Here is a 13,220-nt window from a genome sequence, read left to right as displayed (position 1 = left end):
CATCCTCCTCTTGCTGCCGCCACCCTCCCCTCTCCTCTCTTGGTTCAGCCGCAAGCAAAGGAAGAGCAAGGTCCAAGCGTTGGCGTCTTCCTCTTCCTCCAATCCTTCTTCCAACGCAGGGAAAAGAAAGAAGGCTGCAGAAGCTGTGTTCTTCTTCCTTGAGTTCCTTCTTCTTCTTCCTCCTCTCAAGCACTTTCAAGAGTTGAAAGAAAGAGAAGAGATCAGCCATCAAAGGAGTCTTTGCAAGGGAGCTAGCACCCCGGGAAGACAAGAAAGCTTTGATCGGTTCTCTACTTCGTGTGGATACCCGTAGAGGCCGGACGTTTGAACGGCTTCAAACGAACCCTCTTCCAAAACCACGAATTCAGATTCGCGGTGATCATCTACCTGCGCAAGGTGAAGATTTGATCTTCCTATTAGTTCTAAAAGTTTTAATTCTTACCTAATTATGAAAGGTCTCGAAACAAGCGTTCATGCGATGAACGTCGAACCCGTGCATGCCGATTCCGCTGCCATCTGAAAATTTTTGAAATATCAGCAGCATGGGCGGGTTCCCAACAGTGGTATCAGAGCCTAGGCTTCGTAGATTAAGGTAAGAATTAAATATCTAAAGGCATATTAGATCTGAAAATTAAATGATCATGCATGCTGAAAAATTCTGCATGCAGATTTTTCAGGGGTGCTGATTTTTACATGCTGATTTTTATGTGATAAAAAGATGATTCTAATTGCATTGTTAATGGGATTACAAAGTTTAGAATCATGATTAGCATGATCAGCGACCTATGTCATGATATAATCAGTTAAGTTTCAGATCTGAAAATTATAATTGTAGCATACGGTGATGATCATAGGATTCAACCCCTTTTGGTATCAAATGTAATGACCTGCGATGTGATCTGCGATGTCATGTAATTTTTCAGATGCTTGCATGCATCTTATTTGATGTTTTGAGAGGCCTGCGTGCCTCCTAAAAGGAGATGTAAATTATTTTTATTTTTATTTTACATCTGGTTGTATTTCTGTGATGTGATGTACATCAACGATCAAGTTGAAGCAAAGGCATGAGATGAAAGGTGATCTAAGCGGTTGATGGCGATGGGATCAAGAGTTGATCAAGGATCGAATCAAGGAAGCCTGGATCCAATTCAAGAGTTGAAGACCACTTGATCGATTGATGTGCATGTGCTTGTAATACGACCTAATTAGAATCCATGATCATCACCTAGTTAAAGTTTAGCTTTAATTATTGTCGCGATTATAACTGCCTGCAATGCGCCGTTTGCATGTGATGTGAATGAGAGTCGGGTAGATAGGTCTACATGTGATGTAGCAAACCCAATTGAGACCTAAATCAAAACCTCCTCAATCAAGTCGAGAGTGAACCGACATGAGCAAGTCATATTAGATTAATTGATCTAATTGGTGTCTAGGAAAGCATGAAAGGTGGTTACTTAATTAGGACCTTACTCTCTGAGTAAGGGAAGCCTCCCACCTGCTTACCTGGCCAATTGTTCGATTACCTCTTATGAAAGGCTCAAGTTGCAAACACTAAGACCTGATTAACCAATATTAAGTCAATAGGTCTTCCACTGTAGTAGAGCTGCTAAGGCCTTTCTGATGTTGACTTGTCTCGGCTGGATACAGTGGTCAAGTTGCATTGGGGGGCTGGACCTCTCTATAGACATGAGATGTTGTAGGGTAAAGGTGGGGTTGGGCACCAATAACTGTTAGGTGAGGACCCAATGACGACTTTATTCCTACGGTTATACGGTGGGTCTGACTTAACTAAGAAATGAGACCAATAACTGTTAGGTGAGGTCTTCATGGCTTAGAGACCAAGTTGCACTGCAACATGCTTGAGAAGCATTGTACAAGAGTTGTACACTCATCCATCTATGTGTCACCAATAACTGTTAGGTGAGGTGGCATGTAAATTGGTGGGACCGCAGTACCCACTAGAAACCCTAGTCGTGTGGGATTTCCGTTTTCCTACCAGGGGAGTGTGAGGAATTCGAGAAAATAGTGGGAGTCACATTTGTTCTAAAAGACCTTAGGACAGATTAGGATCAAGTACAAAAGTCTAACTAGAATCTTTACTCTCTGCAGATACAATGTCGGCTTCAAACCCTTTGACCTGTATTCTTGAGACCAACCGACTGACCGGAACCAATTACAAGGACTGGCTTAGAAATCTCAAAATAGTTTTGGACTGTGAGAAGATAGGCTATATACTTGATTCAGATATCCCCACATTACCAGCACGTCCCACTGATGTTCAGCGTGAGATGCATAAAAAGTGGTTGGACGATGACATTAGAGTAAAATGCTATATGATGGCATCTATGTCTAATGAACTCCAATGCCAGCATGAAAATATAAAGACTGCTAGGGACATACTGGCACACCTACAAGAGTTGTATGGTGAGCAGAGTCGCACAGCTCGTTTTGAAGTGTCCAAGAGGCTTTTCAAAGCGAAGATGCGCGAAGGGCAGTCTGTCCATGATCACGGTCTGACCATGATCAAGGACCTAGAGGAGCTTGAGAAGCTCGGTATGGACATGCACAAGGAATTGCAAGTGGATTTGATCCTACAGTCACTTCCTGATTCATTTGGTCAGTTTATAGTAAACTACCACATGAATAAGATTGAATGCACTAAGACTGAACTAATCAACATGTTGGTAACTGCTGAGGGAGCCTTGAAAGGTTCAAGGGGCAATGTCCTCGCTGCTGAGTTGACTTCTGGTTCCAAGAGAAAGTCTACTTGGAAGAAAAGGAAGCCTACAAAGAAGCAGAAGAAAGACAAGAAGCCAAAGAAGGAAGTTCAAAAGAAAAAGGCTAACGACAAAGGAAAATGTTTCCACTGCAATGTCGAAGGCCACTGGAAGAGAAACTGTCCTTCATACCTCGAGAGCCTGAAGAACAAGAAAGGTGACACACCTTCAGAAGGTATAGACTTGCTCATAATTGAAACTAATCTAACGGTTTCTTCTACTTCCAGTTGGGTTATAGATTCTGGTTCTAGTGCTCATTTGTGCACTACCATGCAGGGTCTAAAGGAAAGTAGAAGGCTGGCGGAAGGTGCGGTAACCCTTCGGGTTGGCAACGGGGCAAAAGTTGCTGCTGTGGCTGTGGGCACCTACCATCTGCGACTACCGTCTGGATTTAGTTTAATACTTAGAGACTGCTATTATGTACCTGTTGCTAGCAGAAATTTGATTTCTGTTTCATGTCTAGCACAGGAAGGTCATGTTTTTACATTTGACAAAGACTGCTGTTCTATTTATTTGAGAAATAAAATAGTCGCACGTGGTTTTATGATTGACAGTCTCTACCATTTACATATGGATGTATCTGTGAATGTTACCGAGCAAGATGTGAGTGCCAAAGGATCCAAAAGATCCAGAGATGAGATAAACCAAAGATATTTGTGGCACCTCAGACTTGGCCATATTGGAGAAGATAGAATGAACAAAATGGATAAAGATGGGCTCTTAGGCTCATTGACTTCCGAATCATATCCAGTTTGCGAGTCCTGTCTTCAAGGAAAGATGGCCAGACTACCCTTTGTAGGACATGGGGAGAGGACCACTGAAATACTTACCCTAGTACATACAGATGTATGTGGCCCATTCGATGTGCTAGCCAGGGGACGTTATTCTTACTTCATTACCTTTACCGATGATTATTCACGGTATGGGTATGTGTATCTTATGAGACACAAGTCTGAATCCTTTGAAAAGTTCAAAGAGTTCAAGAATGAAGTAGAAAAACAAACTGGAAAACCTCTTAAGGCTCTTCGATCAGATCGAGGAGGAGAATACCTTAGTGGGGAATTCCGGGACTATCTCAAAGAAAACGGCATAGTCTCACAATGGACACCTCCGGGAACACCTCAACTCAACGGGGTGTCAGAGAGGAGAAATCGGACCCTATTGGATATGGTCAGGTCCATGATGAGCTTCACTGATTTACCTATGTTCCTTTGGGGAGATGCCTTACTCACAGCGATTTATTTATTGAATAGAGTTCCCTCTAAATCCGTTCCTATCACACCGTATGAGATATGGCATGGTAAGAAACCAAGTCTGGGTCATCTCAAGATTTGGGGATGTCCGGCCCACGTCAAACGACTACAGGCGAACAAGTTAGAGGCTAGGACCATAAGTGCTCGTTTTATAGGATATCCTAAAAAGTCATTAGGATATAATTTTTACGTCTCAGAGGATCACAATGTGTTTGTGAGCCGTCATGCCATCTTCTTGGAAAATCAGTTTATCCTTGATAGAGGCAGTGGGAGGAAAATTGAGCTTGAAGAGAAAGTCTCTGAAAAGCAACGAGTCATGGATCCTATAGAACCTATTCATAAGGAGCCAGTACACGATGTCCCTCAACCACCTCGTAGATCTAGTAGAGTCTCCCATCCTCCCGATAGATACTTAGGTATACTTGAAGAGGATACTGAGGAAATGTTCCTAGTGGGAGATAGGGATCACATACAGGATCCCAAAACATACAACGAGGCGATATCTGATATCGATTCCGAGAAATGGCTGGAAGCTATGAAGTCAGAGATAGACTCCATGCATTCCAACCAAGTCTGGACCTTAGTAGATCCACCAGAAGGTATTGTACCTATTGGATGCAAATGGATCTACAAAAGGAAGATAGGTTCGGATGGAAAGGTAGAGACCTATAAGGCAAGGCTTGTGGCGAAAGGGTATAGTCAGCGCGAAGGCATTGACTATCAGGAGACCTTTTCACCTGTAGCCATGCTAAAATCCATCCGAACATTGCTTGCCATTGCAGCATTTCATGATTATGAAATCTGGCAGATGGATGTGAAAACTGCTTTCCTGAATGGATATCTTGATGAAGATATCTATATGGAACAACCTTTGGGTTTCACTTCCAGTGATGGAGATCACAAGGTCTGCAAGCTGCAAAGATCCATTTATGGACTAAAGCAAGCCTCTCGGAGTTGGAACACTCGTTTCGATGATGCAATCAAAACGTTTGATTTCATCAAAAACGAGGAGGAACCATGTGTTTATAAAAAGGTTAGTGGGAGTGCTGTCGTTTTTCTCGTACTGTACGTAGATGACATTCTCCTGATTGGGAATGATATTCCCATGCTAACCTCGGTCAAGGTCTGGTTGTCAAAAGAATTCTCCATGAAAGACCTTGGGGAAGCATCCTATATTTTGGGAATAAAGGTCTATAGAGATAGATCTAAAAGGATGCTTGGCCTGTCACAGAAAATGTACATAGAGGAGGTGCTGAAGAGGTTCAGCATGGAAAACTCCAAGAGGGGTCTCTTACCCCTAAGGCATGGAATTCATCTCTCCAAGAAGATGTGCCCCAACACATCTGAGGAGATTCAACGCATGAGCAAGATTCCTTATGCATCGGCAATAGGAAGCCTCATGTATGCCATGCTATGTACACGACCTGATATAGCTCTTGCTGTGAGTGTCACAAGCAGATATCAGTCGAATCCAGGTGAAGAACACTGGACAGCTGTGAAGAATATTCTTAAGTACTTGAGAAGAACTAAAGATTTATTCTTGGTTTTTGGAGGATCATCAGAGTTAAAGGTAGAAGGGTACACAGATTCAGACTTCATGACTGATGTCGATGACAGGAAGTCAACATCTGGATACGTGTTCTTGTGCAATGGTGGTACGGTGAATTGGAAGAGTTCTAAACAACCGATCATTGCTGATTCGACTATGGAAGCCGAATACATCGCCGCCTCTGAAGCTGCTAAGGAAGGCTTCTGGTTCAAGAAATTCATTGCAGAGCTGGATGTGATGACATCAGATGCCATAACACTCTACTGCGATAACAATGGCGCCATAGCCCTTGCTAAGGAGCCAAGGTCTCATCAGAAGTCTAAGCATATAGAGCGGCGCTTTCACCTCATACGCGACTATGTGGAGAAGAAATATGTAGAGGTGCAGAGAGTAGATTCCGCGGATAACGTGGCAGACCCTTTCACTAAGCAGCTGAGTCAGCAAAAGACTGAAGCCCACCTTGAGAAGATGGGCCTAAGATATATGACCAATTGGCTTTAGTGCAAGTGGGAGATTGTTAGATGTATGCCCTAGAAGCCAATTTGGCTGACACATTGTTGATTCTAGGGACATAATTTTGTACTTGACTATTTATTATTGAATAAATAAAAGGCATCTTTTTCATTCATATTGTTTATGTGTCTATGAATCGTCCAAGAAATTAATAAGATGATGATACATATTCTCAAGAGTTGAGAATTTGAGCCATGTATCATTGGTGATTAATTTCTAAATGCTCATGATCAAAGGATCATCACGAGGACGGTGATCGATCCGATCAGTGCACAGATCACTCTCCTTCTGGATGGACGAGACTTGAGTCCACAGTGTAGGGACACTGAAGTGATAGTGCAGGTGCTTGTTAGAGAACAAGGGTACTGAGCGTGACCAATACAAGAAGTCACTTGGATGTCTATCCACTCGTCAGTGACTTGCTTGATGTTGCAGTAGTGTGACTGGTCCTTTGACCTGCGGCGCTTCGGCTACTCACAGTGAGGTTATTGTAGTTTGACTGCACACATACATGGTCTCTAGCCATATGGGTCCATGCAGTGTAGATTGGCTGCAGTAAGTTCACTGTAGGAGTAGGGTATGCACCTATATGGAATCTATCGACCTTGATAGATAAGGAGAGATCCTATGTGATTTATAAGACTGAGTTCGTAAGACCTCGGCCGGGGCAGTATGCACAGTGGAGAAAGAGTTTTTCACTATCGAACTCGAGTCGAATAAATCTTGACATATGACAGACGATGGGGTTTGACGAGTTGTCCATGACCTCCGTCCTGTAGGGATCCACGATAGTAGGACTGTATCACATGTTAACTGCACCTAGAGGTTCATCATTCCATTCTGCTGGGTAGCCACTACATGCTGCTAGGTGTCACTGGTGGATGGTGGGACTCATAGGGATTATCTTGATGATCGATAAACCCTAATGAGTTGAGTTGGAATCGTTCCAACCCATTGAAAGGAGTTTTCAATGATATAGTGATAGAGATCACAATATATCTCACTACCAGTCAGAATAGAACCTATGGGGTCACACACACTAGAAGTATTGACCGATCCGATGGTTGAAATCGTGATTAGGAATCACAAGAAATCAATTTGATTGATAAGAAGTTGAAGAAGGAAAAAGGAATTAATTAATTGGACTTGAAACAAGAATCCTACTTCGGGTAGGATAACTAGAGTTCTAATTGGATTAGGACTGGGATTCCTACTTGGAATAGGATTCCTCAATCCTAATGAGATTAGGAGTTTTGAATTAAAAATTGGATTCCTACTTGGAGTAGGATTCCTAGAAATCCTAATTGGATTAGGACTTCGGATTCAAGTAGAGTCCTAATTGGATCAGGACTAAAATTAAACAAATCCTAATTGGATTAGGATTCCTTAAGTCCAAATTAATTATTAATCTAATGAATCAACATGACTCCTAATTGGATTAGGATTGAAGAGTTCAATTGAGTCATGGTTCATTCAAGTCCTAATTGGATTAGGACTAGTATAGATTGAACCCAATTTGGCCAATCCTAATTAGATTAGGATTAAACCATGAGAGAGGCACCTAATCCTCTTTGGAAGAGGATTAGGTTAACCAAGTAAGAGGGGCATCAGCCCCTCTCATCTTGGATGGTGCGGATTGAAAGAGAGAGAGGGGCCGGCGCACCCCCCCTTTCTTTCTTTGGAAAACCATCTAGGGCTCCTACTTTGGAGGAGCCCTTGATGGCTATAAGAAGCACCATGAGGCCGGCGCCCTAGGTATTGGAGCCATCCTCCTCTTGCTGCCGCCACCCTCCCCTCTCCTCTCTTGGTTCAGCCGCAAGCAAAGGAAGAGCAAGGTCCAAGCATTGGCGTCTTCCTCTTCCTCCAATCCTTCTTCCAACGCAGGGAAAAGAAAGAAGGCTGCAGAAGCTGTGTTCTTCTTCCTTGAGTTCCTTCTTCTTCTTCCTCCTCTCAAGCACTTTCAAGAGTTGAAAGAAAGAGAAGAGATCAGCCATCAAAGGAGTCTTTGCAAGGGAGCTAGCACCCCGGGAAGACAAGAAAGCTTTGATCGGTTCTCTACTTCGTGTGGATACCCGTAGAGGCCGGACGTTTGAACGGCTTCAAACGAACCCTCTTCCAAAACCACGAATTCAGATTCGCGGTGATCATCTACCCGCGCAAGGTGAAGATTTGATCTTCCTATTAGTTCTAAAAGTTTTAATTCTTACCTAATTACGAAAGGTCTCGAAACAAGCGTTCATGCGATGAACGTCGAACCCGTGCATGCCGATTCCGCTGCCATCTGAAAATTTTTGAAATATCAGCAGCATGGGCGGGTTCCCAACAGTAGCGCGGCGAGTGTTAGCCGCTTGGGATCCCTCAGCAAGGTCAGCTACTTTTCTAGTCTTGGTTGGGGCCAGCTCAACCTCTATCCACAAAACGAACTTATCTTTGAAGTTATAAATTAATTTGACTAATTTTAGTACTAATATTTTTCCCAAAAAATTATTTTTCTAAGTCCCTTCATATCTTGACATTCTACCCGCATGAAGTCTACGCCCTAAGGATCTAAAGCCTGAGCTCTAATACCATAAAATCTGTCATGCCCTGTCCTACTGTACAAACAAGCCACATGCTCTGCAAGGTTTGACCTATAGGACATGCGAGGCTTAAAGAAGAAGTCACATTTAGTATCAATGCAGGTAAACTAAAATACTAAGCTTTCATAAAATGATAATTATTCATAATTCGAGGTCCAACATTATTTTTCAAACACATTCTATGTGGATTTCATGGACATTTATTACAAAAGGAAAGAAGTTGCTTCTAGTCCTAGTCCTCACGCTCACGGCCCATGATCCCATTCCTGCTAAATCCAATAGGTCACCTCTATCTCTTGTTCAATCAAGCATAGTATGCACATAAAACTAATGTTCATAAATAAGAGTTTTGGTTATAATTAAAAGCATGCTGAAGAATATAAAATACATATTTTCAAAAATATTTAATGTATCCGATCAAAGATGAAATTCCAAGTCGATGTATTCAACCACTTGCACTCTCTCTAGCCTTTACGAATATGGCCACGATCAGCTCGTGGCAAGACCCGAAAGAGACTAGCTTTGGACTACAACATGTCGTCAATCGAAATGCACAATGATTGCCTCGCTAAATGCTTGGAAGGAGACTAGCTCTGAAATCACACATAAAAATATGCTTGCAACAACCTGTGTTAGTGATTGCCCTACTGGTGTGGTCTGGAAATCGGCATGTGCCAGTGATCGCTCATTGGAGGCCCGAAAGGAGTTCTCTTGGAAGCTTCTTTAATCTTATCCATTTTAAGAAGCTTGTTATATCTTACTAAATGTAACCAGTATGTTTTGAATCTAGTGATCTTGCTTTGATGATGTCTATATGAATGAACGTAGGACCTCAAGCTTTCATTCAAATCACACAATTTAGGAAGTGACTGAAGACTTCTTATGGAAATATATTTATATGTTTATCTTAACAGTAAGGCATTAGACTATCTTAGTCATGGATGTGCATGCATAAATTGTTTGGGCTATGCAAACTGAAACGCCCATTTCAGAGGGGCATCTTGATACTTCAAGTCTTCAACCTTCAGTGATGGTATACAAAAAAAAAAAAAAAACTCCAGTGATACACTTACAGCTTGGACAGCATGACACTATCATCAGAGTGATCCTGCTAATTTTCACTTGAGAAGTTGGAAGTTCTTCAAAAATGAGTCTCTCTATCATTAGATATTTCCATAAGTGGCAGTAGTTTGTGAACCCAAACTTTAATCAGTAAATTTTAGAGTGAATATTTGTGCACTTTTTATTTATCTTAACAAATTTATTCCGTTGTTTTTTTTTTAATTTTTTGAAGCATGAAGGAGATCATTGAAAAGCACAGCAAGCATTCAAAGAACCTACAGAAACCAGACCAACCCTCCCTTGACTTGAACGTAAGATACTCCATGGTCTCTTTTCATAATTTTGTTACCAGCTTAACTTTATATGCTGATGAAACTGGTCATGACATATGCTTAATAGTAATAAGTGCTGGTAATAATTGTTTGTTCATTTGTTTTCTCTAGTTTCTTTTATCTGAGTAGACCATGTGATAGAGGCAAGCCATTCAAATGAGTCTGTTTGATGGTACATTACCATTTTACCATGTCCTTGAATGATTATTTTATTTTATTTGGTTACATCATGTTTTCAGACAAGTCTGAATTTTGTTATTGAACCTTTTCCTTAATGTTTATGGTTAGTTTACTATTTCTTAAAATCTATATTGTACTGTTGTGAATAGCTGATGAACTGATCTTTGTTCAATCAAGTATGCATATGTTTTTCATGGAAGGCTATTATGTCTCATCTATCTGTAATCACTTGCACAAAATAGCTGATCTTTTAAAATATAATGTGGAATGTTCTTTGTATTGTTCCCTGATCTCAGGGAGAATGGCTTCTAATTTATGACAATGCAATTGTAACCTGAAGTATTTACATCAAGTTCTAACGACAAATGGTAATTACTTTTCCCCTAATGAGACTTAACAGATAAGTCCTAGGAAATTTTTTGCATGAAGTGAATGAAACAAGTGAAAATAAACAGTGGAAGAGCATCCAGCAGGTTTATTTGCTTTTGAAGTTTGAGCTGAAATGAATTTAGTATGGTTAGAGTCGTTATTGCTTCTAGGCTGGGTTGGCTTCCCAGTAGGCTTGCCTCACTGATAACTTTCTTTGGACTTAGGGCAGGCCAAAAAATCTAGGTCCCAGAAGACTTTGGTCAAGCTTGGGTACATCATGCCTGTCCAGAGCCTGGTCCATAGCCGGAAAAAATTATATATAACCTTATGATACATAATTATACTGAATGCACAATTACTTTAACGATTTAACCTCTTCCCCTTCTATCCACTTCCTCTATTCCTCTTTCCCTTTCTCCTTGCTCTTCTCTCAGCTGTAATCTATTGCTTCAGCTTTGACCACTTTCACTGCTCTCTGTCCGACTACTCTTGCACCTGATTCATCCACCGATATTTTAGATTTCATTTTCAATATTCCCAGCAACTGTCCCAGACATTCCAGCAGTGAATTTGGCACTTCTTCTTTCTGCCTATGCCCAACATGTCACCATTTTTGTCAAGTGGGGGCACATCCCAAGCTGATTTCCTGGCTCATTCGTTGGGTCTAAATTCGACCTGTTCATGGGCTGGGTTGGGGCCTACAAAGTAGAGCAGTTTAATAAATAGGCCAATCTTGGGTTGGAGATTAAAGCTGGATGAAGCCCCTTTTTTTTAATTTTCTTGTATTATTTGTTTATGTTTGTAGACTTAATTTACAATTGTTGTTGATATGTGAACTTAATGGACTAACAGACATGTTGTATGTTGTTGTTGATTTTAGTATTTTAAAAATATTTTAAAGTATTTTTAGTATTTTTTTAAAAAATTAAAAAATGATTATGAAGACCGAGGCTTGGCTTGAAGCCTGAGTAAGTGTTGGGCTTGGGTCGGGAAGGTAGGCCTAAAGGTTGAGTCGGGCTAGCCCCTAGTCTAAGTAAATTATGTTAACCATTGGGCAAAGCCCAGTGTGAGACTCAACCCTTTGGCCCGGCTTAGTACCAGAATGAGGCCTAGCACCAGATGGACCCAATCCACGACATATTTCCTATATGAGTTGGAGGAGATTGATTCCGACTACACTTTGACTCCGCTGGAGGCTAGGAGACCAGGCTTCCACCTTTATTTAAACTCGTTCCCATCCCCTTGATGCATCACCGCCACTTACAAGTTGCAACCATTATGTCTTGTACTTTTCTCTATTTTCTTGGAGTTTCTCTTTGTTGTGTCGCCCTCCTCAAGGCCTCACTAGAGCTGAGATACCCCTCCCATGCCACTGGCACCTTCTCTTCTATTGTTCCTATGAGGAGTTATCACCACCAACCAAATTCCATTGAGAATTATCGGGATCTAATTTGGAATCCATCTCTTTTGTTTTTATGACAGCCATCTTCTCCCCTGTTTTCACGACAACCATGGCCCTTGTTGGAGCTCTGGCCGTCTCTCGTCAATGCCATGTAGTTGATGTTTAAGCCTCAGTCACTAGCAGGTTGAGCGTCTTCTATTCCCTATTTTAAACGAGGCTTGTTTGCCGATTGCTCGTTGTCGTTGTTGTTGTTGATCACCAGTCCTCTGGTCATTACTCACCGTTATCACCAGCGACCATGACCCAACCCTCCACTGGATACTGTGATCCACCCCTCCCTATTGAAGAAATTGGATTTATTGAGGTATAAATGTTTGAGGTAAAAGACCGCACCTGATTCATCCATTCCTAGTGAATTTATAGTACACAGGATTATAAATAAAGAACGGTTCATCAGTAAAGTATGCTTTCCTAGATTAAGAAATATATTTGAATAATTGCACAATATCTAGGAATCTTGATTCTTCATGATTCTTAGGCAGCATGATCCTTGCCGATAAGGAATATTTTTGAATTGTTGCATATCATTAAAGATCCCTCAATCATCTTGATTCTTCATGATCTTTGGACAGCATAATCCTTGCCAATAAGGAATATTTTTGAATTGTTGCACAATACAAGATCTCTTAGTCATCTTGATTCTCCATGATTCTTGGGTTGCAATGGTAAGGAATGATCTTTGCCAATACGCCCCCACAAGATAGGGGATCCATCAGAGACACCTATCTTGGAATGAAGAAAGGTGAATTGTTGCCATGATAGAGGTTTAGTGAGTATATATGCAAACTGGTCTCGAGTAGATACATTAGAGACCTTTAAAACCCCTTTGGAAAACTTTATCCTGCACAAAATGGTATTCTATAATAATATGTTTCATTTTGGAGTGAAATACGGGATTGGCACATGCATATGTGGCACCAATATTATCGCAATAAATTGTCGAGGAAGTGGGAATAGAGACTCTCAATTCATGTAGAAGACATTGGACCCGGGCTAATTCTGAGGTCATGGCAGCAACAACTCGATACTCAGCCTCAGTAGATGATCGAGCAACAAACCATTGCTTCCGTGAAGACCATGAGATAGGATTGCTTCTAAAGTATGCAATATAAGATTGCTTCTGAAGTACACAATATAAGTTGTA

General features: G+C 41.2%; 1 protein-coding gene across 2 annotated transcripts in view; it reads left to right on the top strand.

Moving 5' to 3' along the window:
* LOC103695645 (MADS-box protein SVP-like) overlaps positions 1-13,220 on the top strand; it is a 91,841-nt gene that overhangs the window by 65,718 nt on the left and 12,903 nt on the right. For both annotated transcript variants that reach the window (XM_039127354.3, XM_039127353.3), the window contains exon 3: positions 9,966-10,044. In XM_039127354.3, coding sequence (XP_038983282.2) covers positions 9,966-10,044 — 79 coding nt within the window. The remainder of the gene's footprint in view (positions 1-9,965; positions 10,045-13,220) is intronic.

This window comes from Phoenix dactylifera, chromosome 7 (genome assembly GCF_051530095.1).
Source record: "Phoenix dactylifera cultivar Ajwa chromosome 7, Ajwa_hap1_PhDact_Kaust_v1.1, whole genome shotgun sequence".
Taxonomy (NCBI): Eukaryota; Viridiplantae; Streptophyta; class Magnoliopsida; order Arecales; family Arecaceae; genus Phoenix; species Phoenix dactylifera.
The sequence above is the reverse complement of the archived record's forward strand: the minus strand, read 5'-3'. Positions and strand labels throughout refer to the sequence as shown.